This window comes from Lontra canadensis, unplaced genomic scaffold (assembly GCF_010015895.1).
Source record: "Lontra canadensis isolate GAN:19392208 unplaced genomic scaffold, GSC_riverotter_1.0 scaffold18, whole genome shotgun sequence".
In the NCBI taxonomy this organism is placed as follows: domain Eukaryota; kingdom Metazoa; phylum Chordata; class Mammalia; order Carnivora; family Mustelidae; genus Lontra; species Lontra canadensis.
In genome coordinates this window covers 5,683,696-5,699,746 of record NW_022631012.1, presented here as the reverse complement: position 1 = coordinate 5,699,746, position 16,051 = coordinate 5,683,696, and the positions used below count along the sequence as shown (strand labels likewise).

Sequence of the window (16,051 nt, the reverse complement as noted above, 5' to 3'; positions counted from 1 at the left end):
TTTACCCAAACCCTGTGTGAATTTTCTCCTGTCCCAGCAGCCAAGCTGTAAAGGTAAAGCTTACCCCAGGAGATCTGCTGATTAGGTTTCCATTGGGAAAATGCCATCTCTCCTTGGGGAAAGCTGGCACCTCTGCCTTGATGGCAGGCTTTGCTTAGAGGAAGATTTTAAAGTGGCTGGACCATTTGAAACCCCGGAACAATCCTACGCTCATTTTTTTTTCACACTGTGAGATTAATATTAAATAATTCAACATTGCCTGTTTGAAGTTTTAGCAATATTATTTCCTCCAAAAAAATTGAAGATAATCTGTCATTAATGTGGCTCCCACACACCTTGTTTGATTATTCTAAAATGGCATTTCTTAAAGTCTGTTAAATTCGCCTAAGGAAAAATAGTTAATATTCCCAAGATTGAATTAAATTACTTTCTTACAAGTTTTTGCTTAAACATATACAAAAGTAATATCGCCTTCTTCATAAACTCTAGTATATACATTGCATATAACCTAAAACCGTGATACTGTGAGTTAAATTGCATAGGATAAAACAAGCTTTTAAGAATAAGTCATATCCTTATTACTTTGAAATCATAATTATTATTTACATTTTTTGCAATATTAAAAAAGATTCATCCTAGTCTAAACTAAATTGGAAGTGTAAACTGTGTTGTGTGAAAAAAAGTTTTGTGAAAAGGACTTGGTATATAAATATCTGAAACAAATTAGCTTTTTTTCGGAAATGATTTTAAGTAGCCTGTCAGTCCTTGCTCTTTAGAGACTTAAAGTTTGAATGAGGTCTTCAACTTCATAAAATTATACTTCAAACATAATAGAAATATTAAATCACATTTAATTTAGTTTTACTATCTAAGGCATTTTACAAGATCCTAATTGAAAGTTGGTTTTCTAAGTATGATATTTATAATAAGAAATGTCTGACTCTCTGGCCTAACCCTATTAGTTCGCTGTTTTCTCATCTGCAAAATGAGAGTAATAACAGTAAATCATTCATTGAAATAACGAGGGCAAATAACAGAGCGTTAGGCGCATGGTGAGCACCATAATCTTTTAAAAATACTGCTTCTATTGCTATGACTGCTACTCACTCTAAATAAGGGTGTTTACAATGTATCCCTTAAGACCATACGTATTTAAAAAAAAAAAAAAAAAAGACTGTCCATAGGTTATAGTGTCATGTGGCTATTAAAAAAATCAGAAGTTAGACATATAATGGCAAATATACCCAATCAAGTAATCTAGCTTTTAAAATTCAGATAAATCTGATTCAAGTGGATTGCTCATCCCAAGAGCTAGTTCTTAAGCACTATTCTCTCTGTCGTCCTGGGTGGGGTGAGGAAGGTTTACCAAAGAGGCAGAATCTAAATGAACCAGGTAAAAACAGGATTCCACGACCCCCCCACCCCCCGCCCAACTCCTGCCAACCTGCTTATAAATGTGTAAATTCTGATCATAAGGAAGTTCAATGAAGTATTCTCAAATCTTGGCTAAAATTATGAGAATGAATCCCATTACCCCTTTCCTCCTTGTCTAGTACAATTTGTTTCTATAAGGGCTGTAAGTGGAATGATTTGCTAGTATGATAGATGTTTGTAAATAAAGATAATGAAAAGTTAAATTCTGGAGAATTTTTTTTTTTCAAGATTTTATTTATTTACTTGACAGACAGAGATCACAAGTAGGCAGAGAGGCAGGCAAAGAGAGAGGGGGAAGCAGGCTCCCCGCCAAGCAGAGAGCCTGATGTAGGGCTCGATCCCAGGGATCATGACCTAAGCAGAAGTCAGAGGCTTTAACCCAGGCACCCCTGGAGAATTTATTTCTAATCTAGAATGTATTTTTAATCTCAAAAGTCTCTCTCTCTTTTTTTTTTTTCCTTTTTTTTACAGACAGGGTGAGGGTAAGATCAGAGGGAGAGAGAGAATCTTAAATAGGTTCCATGCCCAGCACTGAGATGGATGTGGGCCTCGATCTCACAACCCTGAGATCATGACATGAGCCAAAATCAAGAGTTGAACACTTAACCAACTGAGCCACCCAGGCACCCTTCAAAAAGTCTTCTTTCATTTTTTGTTGATGATATATGGAACATTATTTCTTGAATATTTTTTGACTTGGTTATATAAAATTAGCATTGGGATATGCTCTATTAGGTGCCATTTTAGGCCAAAAACTAATTATCTGGCATTTAACAGACTGGTCATTTTAATGATGAACCTCCCCCTACTTTTTAATGAAATGATTACGCTGACTAGGTAAGTATATATTATATGGCCTCAAAGATCTTTAAAACGTCTGCTATCTAGAAAAGTAGTAGCTCTTTAAAAAGAGGCCATCTGATATATCATTTCCATGTATTTCATTCAAATTTTCTCTTTCTAGGTCTTTCTTAATCACTCCTGTTCACAGTGATCCTGGATAATGCTGTTTGATCACAAATTCACATTTTGAGGCATCTTCTTTAGGTTTTAAATTATGGTATTTCTACAAATCGGCATAGAAACATATTGTAAGGAAACTTTCTAGAAAACTACAAAACATTTTATATTAAATCCAAAATGAATCCTTTTTTTTCTGAATTTATTTTACCTGGTGTAAAAATTTTAATTGTTTTTGCTTGTATAAACAGCTTTTTAAAAATAAACTGCCATACAAATTGTTTTTCTTTCATGGTGTGTTCATTTTGCCTAGCTCCCAGAATGCCAATCCCTTTACTTTCCTCTCTCTCTTTTTTTTTTTTCTTTTTTTTTCTGTTTCTGGTTACAATCTATGTATTTGTATTTTAGTGCAATTTAATAAATTCTATTGTATTTTTGGGGGGTAAGACAGAAAAAAAATTCTAATCAACTATATTGTTTCATTACTTTTCCTCTTTGCTACCCATTTTGTCTCACTCTTTTATTTTCTTTTGTTACTATTTATTACAGAGGAGGTGTCTGCAAGGATAGTTCAAGTAGTCACAGCAGAAGCTGTCGCGGTCCTGAAAGGTGAACAAGAGAGAGAAGCTCAGCAGAAAGACCAGCCTGCGGCTCTGCCTTTAGGTAAATGAGAAAGACCTCAGTTCAAGAGCTGTTTCTGCTGCAGTGATCACAGGACCAAGTCTTCATGGTCAAAGAAAGGCCCTATCTCATACTTGATCCTTACGCAAAATATTCATCAAACACCTCTGTTGGGAGGCCCTGGCACCCATTGTCACCTTTCTTGACAGACTCATTTGTAAGATTTGGACAGTCTTTAGGGTGATAGGCTTATAGTTAGACTTTGCCCCTAAATTTCTCTTAAATTTTCATTTCTGGACCACTAGAGAAATTTATTATAAAAATAAAGCCAATGCATATGGACGTCATGGCACCCATTTGTAAAGAAAACATGTTAATACTCTAATTAGAAATGAGTATTTCCCTTTATGGGTTTTGGGGAATGCTTGTCTTGATTATTTCCCTTTATGGGTTTTGGGGAATGCTTGTCTCAAGACGTCTTATTTAGGTCTCCCTGAACCAGCTACAGAAAACCTATAGTCAAGTCTTTGTTCGAATCATGGGTGACTTTGTATCCCATTTAATGTACCGGTCTTCACTTGGTTTATTTAAGGACACTGAGATAACATTTCTCTCTCCCTTGGTCACAAGTCAGATGCCCTCCAGGGCCAAACAGGTAATATAATGATGCCTGCTGAAGAAAAGACTCCTAGCCAAAGTCTTGCCACCCTTCCTTTAAACTGATGATAGATAGACAGATAGAAAGAAGATAGATGTGGGTGTATATACATGCAGAGACAAGAAAGGAAACTCTCTTAGGTTCAATGTAAGTCTATTTTATAAGTACATTTAACTAATCCATAGAAATGTATGGTTTTTGAAGTCTAAAAAAAGTACATATCCAATTTTGTCTCAAACAGCCTAATGTATCCTTAATATTTGATTTTCTGGTCAGTACTCCTTTAAGCAATTTAAATGACTAAAAAATATTAAGCAATAAAAATTCTGTTCTCCCAGGATAATAAATACTCATTATTTGCAGTAAAATGTTGTTTGATTATAAAAGTTTAATTTTCTCTTTAAACAGGGGGTAAATTACCTTATTCAAAACATTAGCCTTCTGTTTGTGGTTCACTTCTATACCTTAAAGAAAAGACACCCCTTTTTTTAAATTTAAAGTCTTACTATGTGTTCTATAGAAACCCACAGGGTCAAGGAATTAAGACGTCACCTGTCATCCCAAAGCTGCTTTTTGAGAGTGAAAATCTCATGCTCTGTAAAATAGATTTTCCTGCTGGCCTTGATGACAAATATTTCCTTTTTGCAATCCCTTACCTTCATATGAGCGGTCAAGAAAAAAGAGTTAACCATTAACTTTTAGAACCCTTCTCTTTGGTTCTTCATGTATAATGCCAAGGCCAGAAGATTACTCAGCTCCCACTAGTACATGTTGTCTGTTTGAAGGTTGCCTTAGGCTATGACAGCTTCATTTTTCTTTTCTGAGGATACATAGAGATGATGCATTTTGACATTAGACTCAGTGGACACAATGTTGTTTAAAAAATACATCACCTGGGGCACCTGGGTGGCTGAGTCGGTTAAGCATCTGCCTTCAGCTTGGGTCATGATCTCAGGGTCCTGGGATTGAGTCCTGCATCGGGCTCCCTGCTCAGCGGGGGTCTACTTCTTTCTCTGCCCCTTACCCTGATCCTGCTTTCTCACTCTCTCTCTCTCAGATAAATAAATAAAATCTTTAAAAATAAATACATCACCTGTAATACTGTGAATGATGAAGTTTACATTTGTTTCCAGATTAAGAAGTTGAATAATATAGAGTTCTGATATTTTTTTAGTCAGTCAAGCTAATCTGAACTACAGTACTTGCCTGTGTGTTTGACTATAATAGATTAGGGCTAGAATAACATATTTTATTAATTGAACAAGCAGACACAATTAATGGGATTAATGATAGAACTTTAGCAGGCATCTTTAATCTGTTTTTATAGGGAAAGCAAAACGATTTTTTCTTAAATAGTGAATGCTTTTCTTTCCTTCTAGTTTTTTTTAAACTATATGAATCAGGTAATCGGACAGAAAATAAGTCAGATGCAGCGTACTAGTGAATCTTGTCCTAAATTTCATAGAGCGGCCTTTCTACAGATGGCAGAGCTGTTCTACATTTAATGACCTAACAGGATTAATCGTATCTCATTTTTCCACTGTTCAATCTTTAGCAGCTGAAGAGACAGCTAATCTGCCTCCTTCTCCACCTCCATCACCAGCCTCAGAACAGACCATCACAGTGGAAGAAGGTAAGACCCAGTGGACTTTGTGAGGTTTGTCTTCTGATAAAGGGTAAATTAGCATCAGTCCATAAGCACTGGACTTCGGTGTGGGTTAGTATGTGACCCAGCTTGAGAGCTGTCTGTTTCAAACAGCCCGGAAGAAGAAAAGACTTTACATAAATGTGAAATCATTTATCTATACAAAATCAGAAGTAGGAGGAATATAGTAAATTAAAAACAATCGGCTCGATCGAGAAGATAACTTTGTGTTTAAAATTGCTAGAATAGCTACAGACAACCAGTTCACTTCATTCACATAACATGTTTGGACACGGAAGATACAATCCTGTCTTATAAGTGACTGAACAAAAATAAACTTATTGATGAAATCATAAGGAAATGTTGTCAGGAATTGTCTCTGTTCTGCTCACTCTTGTGCTGCCAAGGGCTTCCCTAGGGCCTGGCCTACAGCAAACCCTCAATAAATATTAATGAATAAATGAAGAAGTCAGTGAATGACTCTGATATTGAAAGCAGTGAACTGGAAGCTGAGATCATGGCTTCTTCCCTGCTGGGACCTATTATGGTCCATGAATGTATTTATGCATTTAGTCAACATAGAATGCTATGTCAGCTTTTCAGTTCTCGTTAATAAAACAGAGGGATGCCTTTGAAGAATATTCATTCAGAATCTGAGCTGAAAGTCACTCTTTAAAAAGAGACTATTATTGGTTTTCTGACTTAAGTCAGTTAACTTTTGTATATTGTTTGAGTTGCAGAAGGCAGACAAGAGCTATCGCTGAAGTGTTGTTTCAATATAATTTAGTTTTCATCTACTAAAATCAAAATTTTAATACTATGCCATTTTATTCATTTATTTTTTTCCATTTATTGTCACTTTTAGCAATTATTTTAGTGTTAAAAATGGAAAAATATTGAACAAGTTCTCACTGTTTTTTATAATCTGTAATTACTTTCATTTAAAATATTCTCTGACTTTCTAAATACAGATTTTCCTAAATTACAGAACTACGAACTATCAATAAACATAATTTACTTTTGTCACGGATTTATAAACCTAAACTTCTTTTAGTGAGCTTTTTCTTTCTTAAATTGAGGCTTTTTTCTGATTTACTGCCTGAAATAATGTTAACCAAACTAAATTACTCTAAAGAATAAAAGAAAAGTTGGGGACTATGATCAGTGGCAGTTATGATTGTTAATCTCCTACAAACGTGATCTGATCTTTTAGTTTATAGATTTGAAAGATTTTTTGCCTTCATCCATTCATTGGCATGTATTTATGGAGCACCTACAGTGTACTCCTCGAATTCTAGCTACACACTTGTGAACAACACAGATACGTGATCCTGCCTATAAGGAACATGCAGTCTGGTAGAGAACAGAAAGCCAATAAAGAAGTTTACAAATAATTTCACGTTGCATTAGCCCTAGGAAGGAAAAGAACAGAGAGCTTGAAGATAGAACAAGGGAAATCTTAATTTTTTGGGTGGTGAGGAGACAGTTAAGTAGCTGAGCTCAAAAGCATGAGGTAGAGTTGGCCAAGCAAAAATGGAGGGAAAGGACATTTGAAACAGGAAGACCAGGAAATGCAAGGGAAAATGCAGGAAATGCCTCAGGTTGGCAAAAGCATGAGGTTTTTCTAGGAAATGAAGATGTGCCATGGCTCCTAGGTGGTAAGAAAGGGCTAAAACAGTGAAGGGGTCTGAGAATCAGCAGTATCAGTATCTGCCTTGGTTCCAGAGTCTTGATTTCACCTCGAAAGCAGTGGAAAGCCTTCTATGACAGCTGTACTTCCCTCAAGTCATTGAAAATGTTTTTACGCCCCCACTTCAAGCCTTTCAGAGAATCTTCTTTACCCAAGATTTTCACTGGGTACTTGTGACTTGGCGGTCACTCCAAAGTCAGAGAGAGGTCAAGTAATCTACCCTTCTTGCTCTCATATGGGAGTTGGAGAAGAAGGAGAAGTAGGGTCTGCCCATCCAGTGGGGAATTCAACCAGTCTGCTTGCTGGCAGGTGACATCATGGATATAATGAAAATATAAAAGAACCATAGAATCATTTTCATTTTCACATTTTGGTATACTTTCCAGTGTAACTGTTTCCTTATTTGGGGGAGATTGCTTTCCCCATGTTGTTTGAGTGTATTTGGGGAAAATTTCAACTTATTTCCTATTGAAAATGAGTGAATATATTTTTTTCTTAACATTTTTCAAACCAAACTTGCATTTTTATTGAATTGCTCTTTTTCATATTTTCAGAAGAAAGTATTAAACTATATGAGACTTTTTTTTACCTACTTAACACACCCTCAAAGAAACTTTAAAGGCACCTGACTGCCAATCCATTTATATGAATATAAAAGAGCTTATGGATTAAATTGAGTAATTCAATGATTTTGAAGATATGGTTACTTTTTACTAATTATCAAACATTTTTAAAAGCTGTTCTTTCCCAAAGGGGAAGCATGAATGCTTCCACCAAAGATAATTTGAGATGTTAATTACTGTAAGTTGTGAATATTCACTTGTTAAAATTGATGTAGTATTAATAATTTGCAGGTTGTGTGCTTATTCTGGGAAACAAAGAGATTTTGATGGAAAAAATAAACAAGTAGCACACTTAAAAGGAAACTCAGGTACAATGCATCAATCCCGCACTAGGTGTGATGTTTGCAAATTAATCTCCTATGTCTTTTTGGCCTAACCATAATAATTATCATTTGGACTGAACTGTTAGGAGTTGGAAGCCTGTGCAAGAACAATGGGATCATCTGAAAATAGAACCAGGAAAAATCCTAGGGTGGATGTTTTCCTGGGTCAACGATGTCAATAATCTAAAAGGATTTTCCCCTCCATATCCTTATGGGCAGCAAACACAGCAAACTAAGACCTCAGTGAAGAGCCTGCAGCATGGTAAGGGCTTAGAGAGAGTGGAGAACAATGTAAGAAGAGCCAGTTGCCCCAGATGGTGGGGCAGAAGCTGTGATTCTAGAGCAGGCAAAATCACTGAGTCACCGATAGCCCCCAGAGACTCTGTCTCTCATAAGAATGACTTCTCATTTGTACCAAAGGGGGCTGACAGATGAAGCCTGGGTTTTTATGTGGCAGACCTTACTTTAACTTGAAATAAATTTTCAAATGCTTTTTTTTTTAATTATATGAAAGTAACTTAGGGAAAATGTATTCCTCCACTGAAATCAAGTAAGCTTCATTTTTATAGATTATCATTATGCAACAGAACTAAATAAAAGTCTGAGGTTCATAAGGCAACGTTATCCTTTGAAATATCACATTATTAAATGAAATAGAATATTTCGTGGAAAGAGCAGAGTCCCACAAACGTGTGCTTATAGGAAAAGGATGACCTTCAATCCTGACCTTAAAGAACAAAACTAACGTATGAAATGAATTCACTTTTTATAGATCTCTTAAGTCTAGATCCTATGCATCCAATGAAGGGAAAGCAGAGGTACATGACAATTCATCTGAGTATATTGAAGACAAAGATGCGAACATGCATGGAGTCCAACATTGTGCTTGGCACTTTCATAGGTCTCGCCTCATTTAATCCTCCCAACAACCACAGATAGATAATATTCACTTCTAATTCTTGCCCCTGGATGTCGTGGCCAGTAATCCAGAATTCCAATCCAAGTCTCAGTCCCTGCAATCAAAGCCCCACTGTGTCCCTAAAGCCATCTCTTATCTAGGTTCTCAATGTGGGGACAAGAAAGGGAAGTGATCTTCCGATGAGAGGTTTTTTGTTTTGTTTTGTTTTGTTTTTTTCAAAGTACTAGACCAATTTCTTTTTTTTTTTTTTAAGGCATGCCCAAATAAAGAAGTCATTACTTATAATTAGTATGTATCCCACCTCTATTGGAATGCCATACATGATTCTATAGCAAATGGGATCTATTTCTTCTGTCATTATTGTTAGGATCAAACACACTGTTTGGTCTTAGCTAGCTATGGACCTTTTAGTAGAACTTCCCCTAACACATCTCTGGAACTTGTAGATGAAGTTCAGGTTCGTAGGTCCCAAGCAGAGATGTGGAGCACACACACAGCTCACAGTACCAAGACTGGACTTCGCAGGGCCGTCTTTTTGAAGCTGCTGGCTCAGTGCCATACAAATACTACAAAGAAGCTCCTTTCCACTACAGTCCTTAAAGTTGTTTTTTTTTTTCCTCTCTTTTTGTCATTCTCTGTTTAGAGCAAAAGTTTTCAGAATAGAAAACACTGTTTCTTTGAAATGTTACAGATCTGAAGCAAGACTCTGTGATGTTTTCACATGTTGGCCCTTTCAGAAATGAGCAATGGCAATAAGAAAGAGAAAGTCAAAATCTTCACAAGGTTCAAACATCCAAGGAGTATTGCCTTTAGACTCCCAGCTCTCAGTTTCAGATTCTTTAGTTTTATATTGCAGTCTGCTCTACTCCCCAGAAGACATTGCCCAGCAGAGAGACAACTGTGCCATTTTCATGGACGGATTGTCCATGCAATTTTTTGAGCCTATTGGAAGTGTTAGAAGTAACTTGCATATGTGCAGTGTTGAGAGCCTCCGGGAGTCCTGGAAGAAATATGAATGGCTAGGACATGTGACAAGCCCAGGGTTTATGATTCAGCCAGTGTTGTAGGCCAGATCTCAGCCAATTATCTGCTCGGCTGAGAAATCGTGCCGAGTTGGAACTAAGAATATCAAATGTAATTTTAGGCTTCTGCTATCCCATGATATAATAAGCAGCATGGCTGAAAAAGTTCTGAGCACCCATCCAGAAAAAAATAACACGGAACAATCAGTAAACAACGTGCTCAAAAGATTTAAAAGTATTCCCTCTACGGAGTGTTATTTTAGTATCTTTATGATTTCAACCTTATTTTCGGTTGTCAGCACTTGGTTGCTCAAAATACGATACTGCCCTAACCATACAGTGCATTTTCAAATAAATTGCTATAATCTGGCTGCTTAAATGTTGATAGAAATAAAAATTAGATACACAGACTTTCAACAAATTTTAATAATTCTTATTCTTGAAAGTTGTGAAATCTAAAAATTATTTCCTATGTAAGTAAATAAACAGTGATTAGCAAACTCAGTAATCTGTCATGAAGGCCTGAGATGTAGGGTCTGTACCACATCGGAAGCCAAATATTGTTTGTTGCCACCATCCTTAAAGCTCATTGAAATACGCCAGAATGCAAGTGCTAAGCAGACTGACCTATACTTGTGTACTTAAGGAAATATATTGAAGTAAGGCAGAGTTCTAAGCCAAGACACTGGAAAGGACACAAGTAAGAGTAGTTACTTTAGCATTGCAATGAGAAATATGCAATGAGGGTTTGAAATATAAAAACAGCCAAGAGTCAGAGGTGAAACCACATAGAATAATGAAACCACATAGAATAAAGTCTTAGTGAATCTGAATCCAGCTCTGTAGAAATCATTGTCAGCTAATGGTATCTCTTTAAAGCTTTCAGAAGAAAGAGAAAAGAAAATGAGTTTATATGGTTAGGAACTTTCTTAAAACCATGAGAACCAGTGTTTGAAAGGATGCCCCTAAGAGTTAGCCCCAAAGAAGGAGCTACACCACTGTGCTCTCCTGAGCGGGGCAGGGAAGAGGAATAATGCACCTTAGATTTTTCTTAACGGGCCTGGAATTAACAATGGCTTTCTGGTAAAACTCATTAACAAAAAATTAAAATAACCCAAATGCTAACTATATGGGCATCCTATATAATTAAGGTTGTGCTTCAAACAGGATTCTTTTCTCCTGTTATTGTTGTAATGCATCAGGTCCTAGCACCTTTCTTCTTTTTTAACCTATAAACATATTGACAGAAGCATGCAAAGAATGTATTTGAAAGAATTTCTTCCGATTCGCGCATTTGTATTGTCAGGCTTTGTTTCTATTGCAGTGTTTTTGTGGGGATTCTGAGTAGTTTGAGGGGAATGTATAGTTAATCTCTATCATGCAGTAAAGAGAGTGACTAGTGTAAATTCAGTGGCTACGGAAGCATGAAACACTCACTGCATCCCATCCTCCATCAGCTTGGTCTTGCTAATTCCCCTCCATCCCGCTGTGCTACTTCTGTGGCCCATTGTGTCCTTGTGCAGGTGTTATCTCGTTCGTCTGATCTTGTGTCTGTCTTGTCCAGTTCTCCTTGCAGTTTCTTCCTGTGTGTCTGTTTGTAGATGAAGGAGCTGAGGACCAAGTGGGTCCTCTACACAGTGTCCCCAGCCACGAACCTGCCACCAGCGGGGAGAGGCGTAGACTCCTAGCCCCCTCCATCTCTGTATCTGTGCCCGATGATGACCCTTCCCATTCTGATGAGGAGTACTATGAGCATCCTTTGTTCCGCTCACAATGGACTACCTCTAGTGCGCTCCCCAGTGTCCCAGCGCAGAGTGCAGAGGCCCACTTAGGCCAGGAGAAAGGTGAACCGAGCATGGTCCCCTTTTGCTCCTCCCACACGCCAGCCTGCAGCTTTGACCACATGCTTCATTCTCAGTGTACCTTCGGAGTGGGGTGGGAGGGAAAGGAGCCTGTTTTTTCCATATGAAAGTGAAGTCCCTATATAGTTTATATGTCTAGCCAAATACCTCATCTACAATAAGCCTGATTTGAGGCATAGGAATATTTTCTTGTTCTGAATCATTGTTTCTGAAAACAAAGCCCAAAAAGGGGTGGGGGTGGGGGAGGGAGGAAAAAGAGTTCAGTTAAAGTATGACTCCTTTCTGCTCCCTGTAAATAAATCAGCAGGGGACGAATACATCCTCTTACTCAAACTGAGGGAGAGGATCCTGTATATAATTTTTTTCCTCCTTGAATACAGAATATTACTAGGATCAGACTTAAATAGCATTAGCCTTCTTTTTAGTGCCATGTCAATACGTAAGCTCCTTAAAAGAGAAAATTCATGAATCTGTGTAGGGCAGAATGCATGTTACAGAATGAATGTATTTCTCCTAATCACTTAATCATCTACAGAAACTACAGAGGCTCCCCCAAGTGACTAAATATTGGCTCACATGAGCAGACCTGGGCAGAAGTGAAGGAAATGATCCAAAGCCTTTGTCATTCCACCCTCAGAAAGCTAGCAGATCCTAGTGTATAACTGGCCGTGATGAGGGTGGTGGGCTGAAATTTATCTCATTCTAATTAGGTACTTTTGTAAAGGAAAACAAAATTAAAGCTAAAACATGTTTTGTGTAGGTTAAGAGCTTATTCTCAAAGAGGGAAAAATGACTTGTATGCACAAAGAGTTTATTTCCATACAGGACAGTATTTAATGAAAGAGCAGATAGTTCCAAGGCAGTGGAAATAAACTCAGAGATGACCAACGACATTCATGATAATAAACTTCGAGGATCCATGGGAAAACAAAGAGCACCGATGGCTCAGACACTCTAATAGAGAAGTATAACCCACATGGAGTAAAAGTAAATTCTTCTAAGAGTGTGAACTTAAAATGATTAAGAAAAATATGTGAAATTTTGAGTGAGAAACAGGTGGAAATAGGCATGATTTATACAAAATGAGGAAATGGAAAGCCAGAAGGTTATGTGGATTTGTCAAATATGTTGATTAAATTTATTAGACTTTACCCAAGAAGGTGCCATGAGTAAAGCAGCTACAGTGAAAGTCTTTCACCTGTCGTCGAAATCTCTAATTCTGTGGCATCATAAAAATGGCCTTAATAATAATTTGGAATCTGAATTTTTAAAATGTTACTTACATAATTAAATGACAAACATGAAAGTCCCTGAGAGCTAAGTGAAATAGATGTAGTACTTCTCCCCTCCCCCACCCCCTGCCCAGGGGTCTTAATAGTTCTCAAAAAAGATAATTATTTTCCTTTCCAGCTGTAGTCTTTCTCATGGGTCCATTTAAACAACGTTTCATATGAATTTCATCCAAATCTTTCATCTGTAGAACTGTAAAGCAGCTTATATACTCCCCTTTAATTTCTTAAGCAATAAAATGGGATTTATTTTACTGACATTTGAAAGTGCAAGTGAGAAGCAAGTGAACGTGATAATTCGTGGCCCAAGTGTGCTTTTTACATTTTAATTATTAATATTTTTCCACATGATACACCTATTTGGGGAAGATATTTTGGTAGTTTGGTTGCCATTCAGTTATCTTGGTGGTTTGGCTTTGAACTGCAGAAACAAGACTTTCCAGGTAATGTGCACATTGTCGTACTCAGAATCAAGAGCAACTACACACAGTATATCACGGGTATAAGCAATATGGTAACAGTTCTGTCCCCAAGGTAGACTTTTCTAAATGCTAAGATTCCATTTTACCTGGACCCTGCTTTTCAAAATAATTTGCTTACTCCTTGCAATTTTTTTTACATTCTCCCATATCATCTAATGCAATGAAGGGAAAATAAATTGAGTTAGGAACTCTTTGGTCTTAAAAATATTGCATAAGTTATATTAAAATACTATTTAATACTTTAAATACTCGAGACTTTGGCCCTTAAATACCAAATAAGATAGTGTTGATGGATTCCATGATAAAGCTGTTAGGGTAGTTGATGATTATTGTTGCTGAGGCCGGGTGTTTTTTATTCTCCAAGATTCTTTACTGAGGTTTGCATGTTTTAAATAAAGTAATCAGAAATTCATATGTAGGGGCTTACTGCATTGGAGAAAACAGCCCATGTCTAGCAGATGTAAAGGTTTTTTCAGTCCGTCAATGCATCTGTCTTTTCATAACCATCTGTTACCCAGCAGCACCATCTCTTATTTCCAGCAAGCTTCCTACATGTGTGTGCAACTGACTGCCATCTCCACTAAGGGGAATAGAGCAATAAAACCCTTTCAGCTCTCAACTTTTGAAATAAATAGCCTTTTAACGAGACTTTAAAAGGCATCATTATTAGCAGATTTTATATATATATATATATATATATATATATATATGACCATTTCCCAAGCAATACATAATGCACGTTGCATTCGAATCTTAATCTGCTCATCCAAATGGTAAAGAAGGTTCTGGCAAGGTCCATGTATGGAGCTGAAAGTGTTCCTTGAGTAGTATTTCTGCCATTGTGTGTATTGTTCTGTGGTCATGATGTCAACATCTTTTTCATCCCTAAGAAGAAGAAACGCTAGAGGGAACAATGGCTGAGGAAGAGACACCTGCCACTCTTCCTGGGAAAGAGTGCGGGGCTACCAAGGCCTCAGACCAACCCCAGGCCCTCAGGGAGGGCCACGTGGAGTCTAGTGCGGAGGCTCACATAGCTCCTGAAGAGAGTGCCCCAGCAGGGCCCCCACAGGAGAAAAGTGTAAAAGAGGTCACGGAGGTGTCTCCAGAAGTAACAATTCCTTCCTCTGCCAGGGAAGGTGTGTCTTTCCTAGGATTTGCATGTGTTTTGTTGCAAATGATCTCTTCAGCAGCTTACCGACCTGACGCCTTTCCAATGCTATTCCATGGCTTGGTCTCCTCATGATCCGAGACCAATGTTGTAGGGTTAATGAGCAGAGTGTGGCTTGCACAGGTGCTGTGTGGCAGCTAGGTTTTCCAATGCTGCAGCTGAGTCTTGGTTTTACTTTGCCCTGATACAGTACGCTTTGCAGCCAGGCTGACGATGCTGTGTGAGCTTTTTGTCCGCCCCCCCCCACCCCTCCCCCGCCTCATCTCCAAGTGTTTGCCAGCCACATTGCTAATACATGTATATTTTATTTTTATTTTTGGGACAGCGATTCATATGCTTTTCTTTCAAACTGTGGAGTTGGATTTTGGCACCTAGAAGCTTAAATGGTAGAATTGTTTTTGTTTGCAACCGCAATGTGCTATATTTTTTATGCTCTGATGAATACTGGTTTGGTTTCCTTAAAAGCTCCTGCTGATGCTTCTCATATCACTTCCTCTCCATGGCAGCCAACATCTTTGACCATCACCATATCTCTTGAGTTTTCATTCATCTAACCTCTATTAGAAGTTCATAAAGTATTTCTTTCCTACTGTTCCAACAGGACACACAAGTGTATAAGGTAATGCTGATCCGTACACTTGCTCTGGGAGCAATGACTGAATTTTATTATTTGTCCCCAAATCTTTTCCAGATAGTTATATTTAGCCCTAATGACCACAGTGAGACACCTGTGACCTTCAAACACAGTGAGACACCTGTGACCTTAAAACACAAGTGAGATTTCTGGTTGGTGAACAAATGAAAATAAAGAGCCTTTTAATTTCTGGGAAGCATCTTTAAAGCCACTACTTAGTGCCTCGCTGTCGGTCATGTTCCAGGGAATGAGGTCATGACCAGGAAGAGAAAGATATTATAATTGGTTCTTTTTAAAACTTTTATTCACATGACATCCCAGTATTTTTTTAAGACTTTTATTTATTTATTTATTTATTTATTATTTCTTACCAAGTATTAACAATATAATTCAGATTTTCTTATATCTGTCGTAAGTTTAACTAATGATTAGGAATTTACAATGTTGAATTTGTGGTAGAAATCACCTTGTCAATTTTTAGGTCCTATCATTTAAAGTTAATAGCAGATATTTACTTATATTCCTGAAATTTAATCTCAGATGACTCCTAAAAAAATTATGTCAGTAAATTTTCCATGGTCAAAAACTTGATCCTGGCATTTGTAAATCAACTAACTTGATTTTAACATAATACTTACTAAGAATGAATTGGCCTTCTGCCCATGGCCTGCCGATTCATTTTTAAATAAGAACACAAATGAAAAAGTTCAGTAGACATTCA

The 16,051-nt window shown here is 37.3% G+C and overlaps 1 protein-coding gene across 20 annotated transcripts in view; it reads left to right on the top strand.

Moving 5' to 3' along the window:
• The window catches only part of MAP2 (microtubule associated protein 2), a 141,124-nt gene that overhangs the window by 86,269 nt on the left and 38,804 nt on the right, over window positions 1-16,051 (top strand). For 18 of the 20 annotated variants that reach the window (XM_032859915.1, XM_032859919.1, XM_032859917.1 and 15 more), the window contains 2 exons: window positions 2,944-3,057; window positions 5,229-5,306. In XM_032859915.1, the coding sequence (XP_032715806.1) occupies window positions 2,944-3,057; window positions 5,229-5,306 (192 nt within the window). Of the gene's footprint in view, window positions 1-2,943; window positions 3,058-5,228; window positions 5,307-14,418; window positions 14,665-16,051 lie in introns of all 20 variants that reach the window. The other 2 variants (XM_032859933.1, XM_032859916.1) reach the window with 2 other exon arrangements.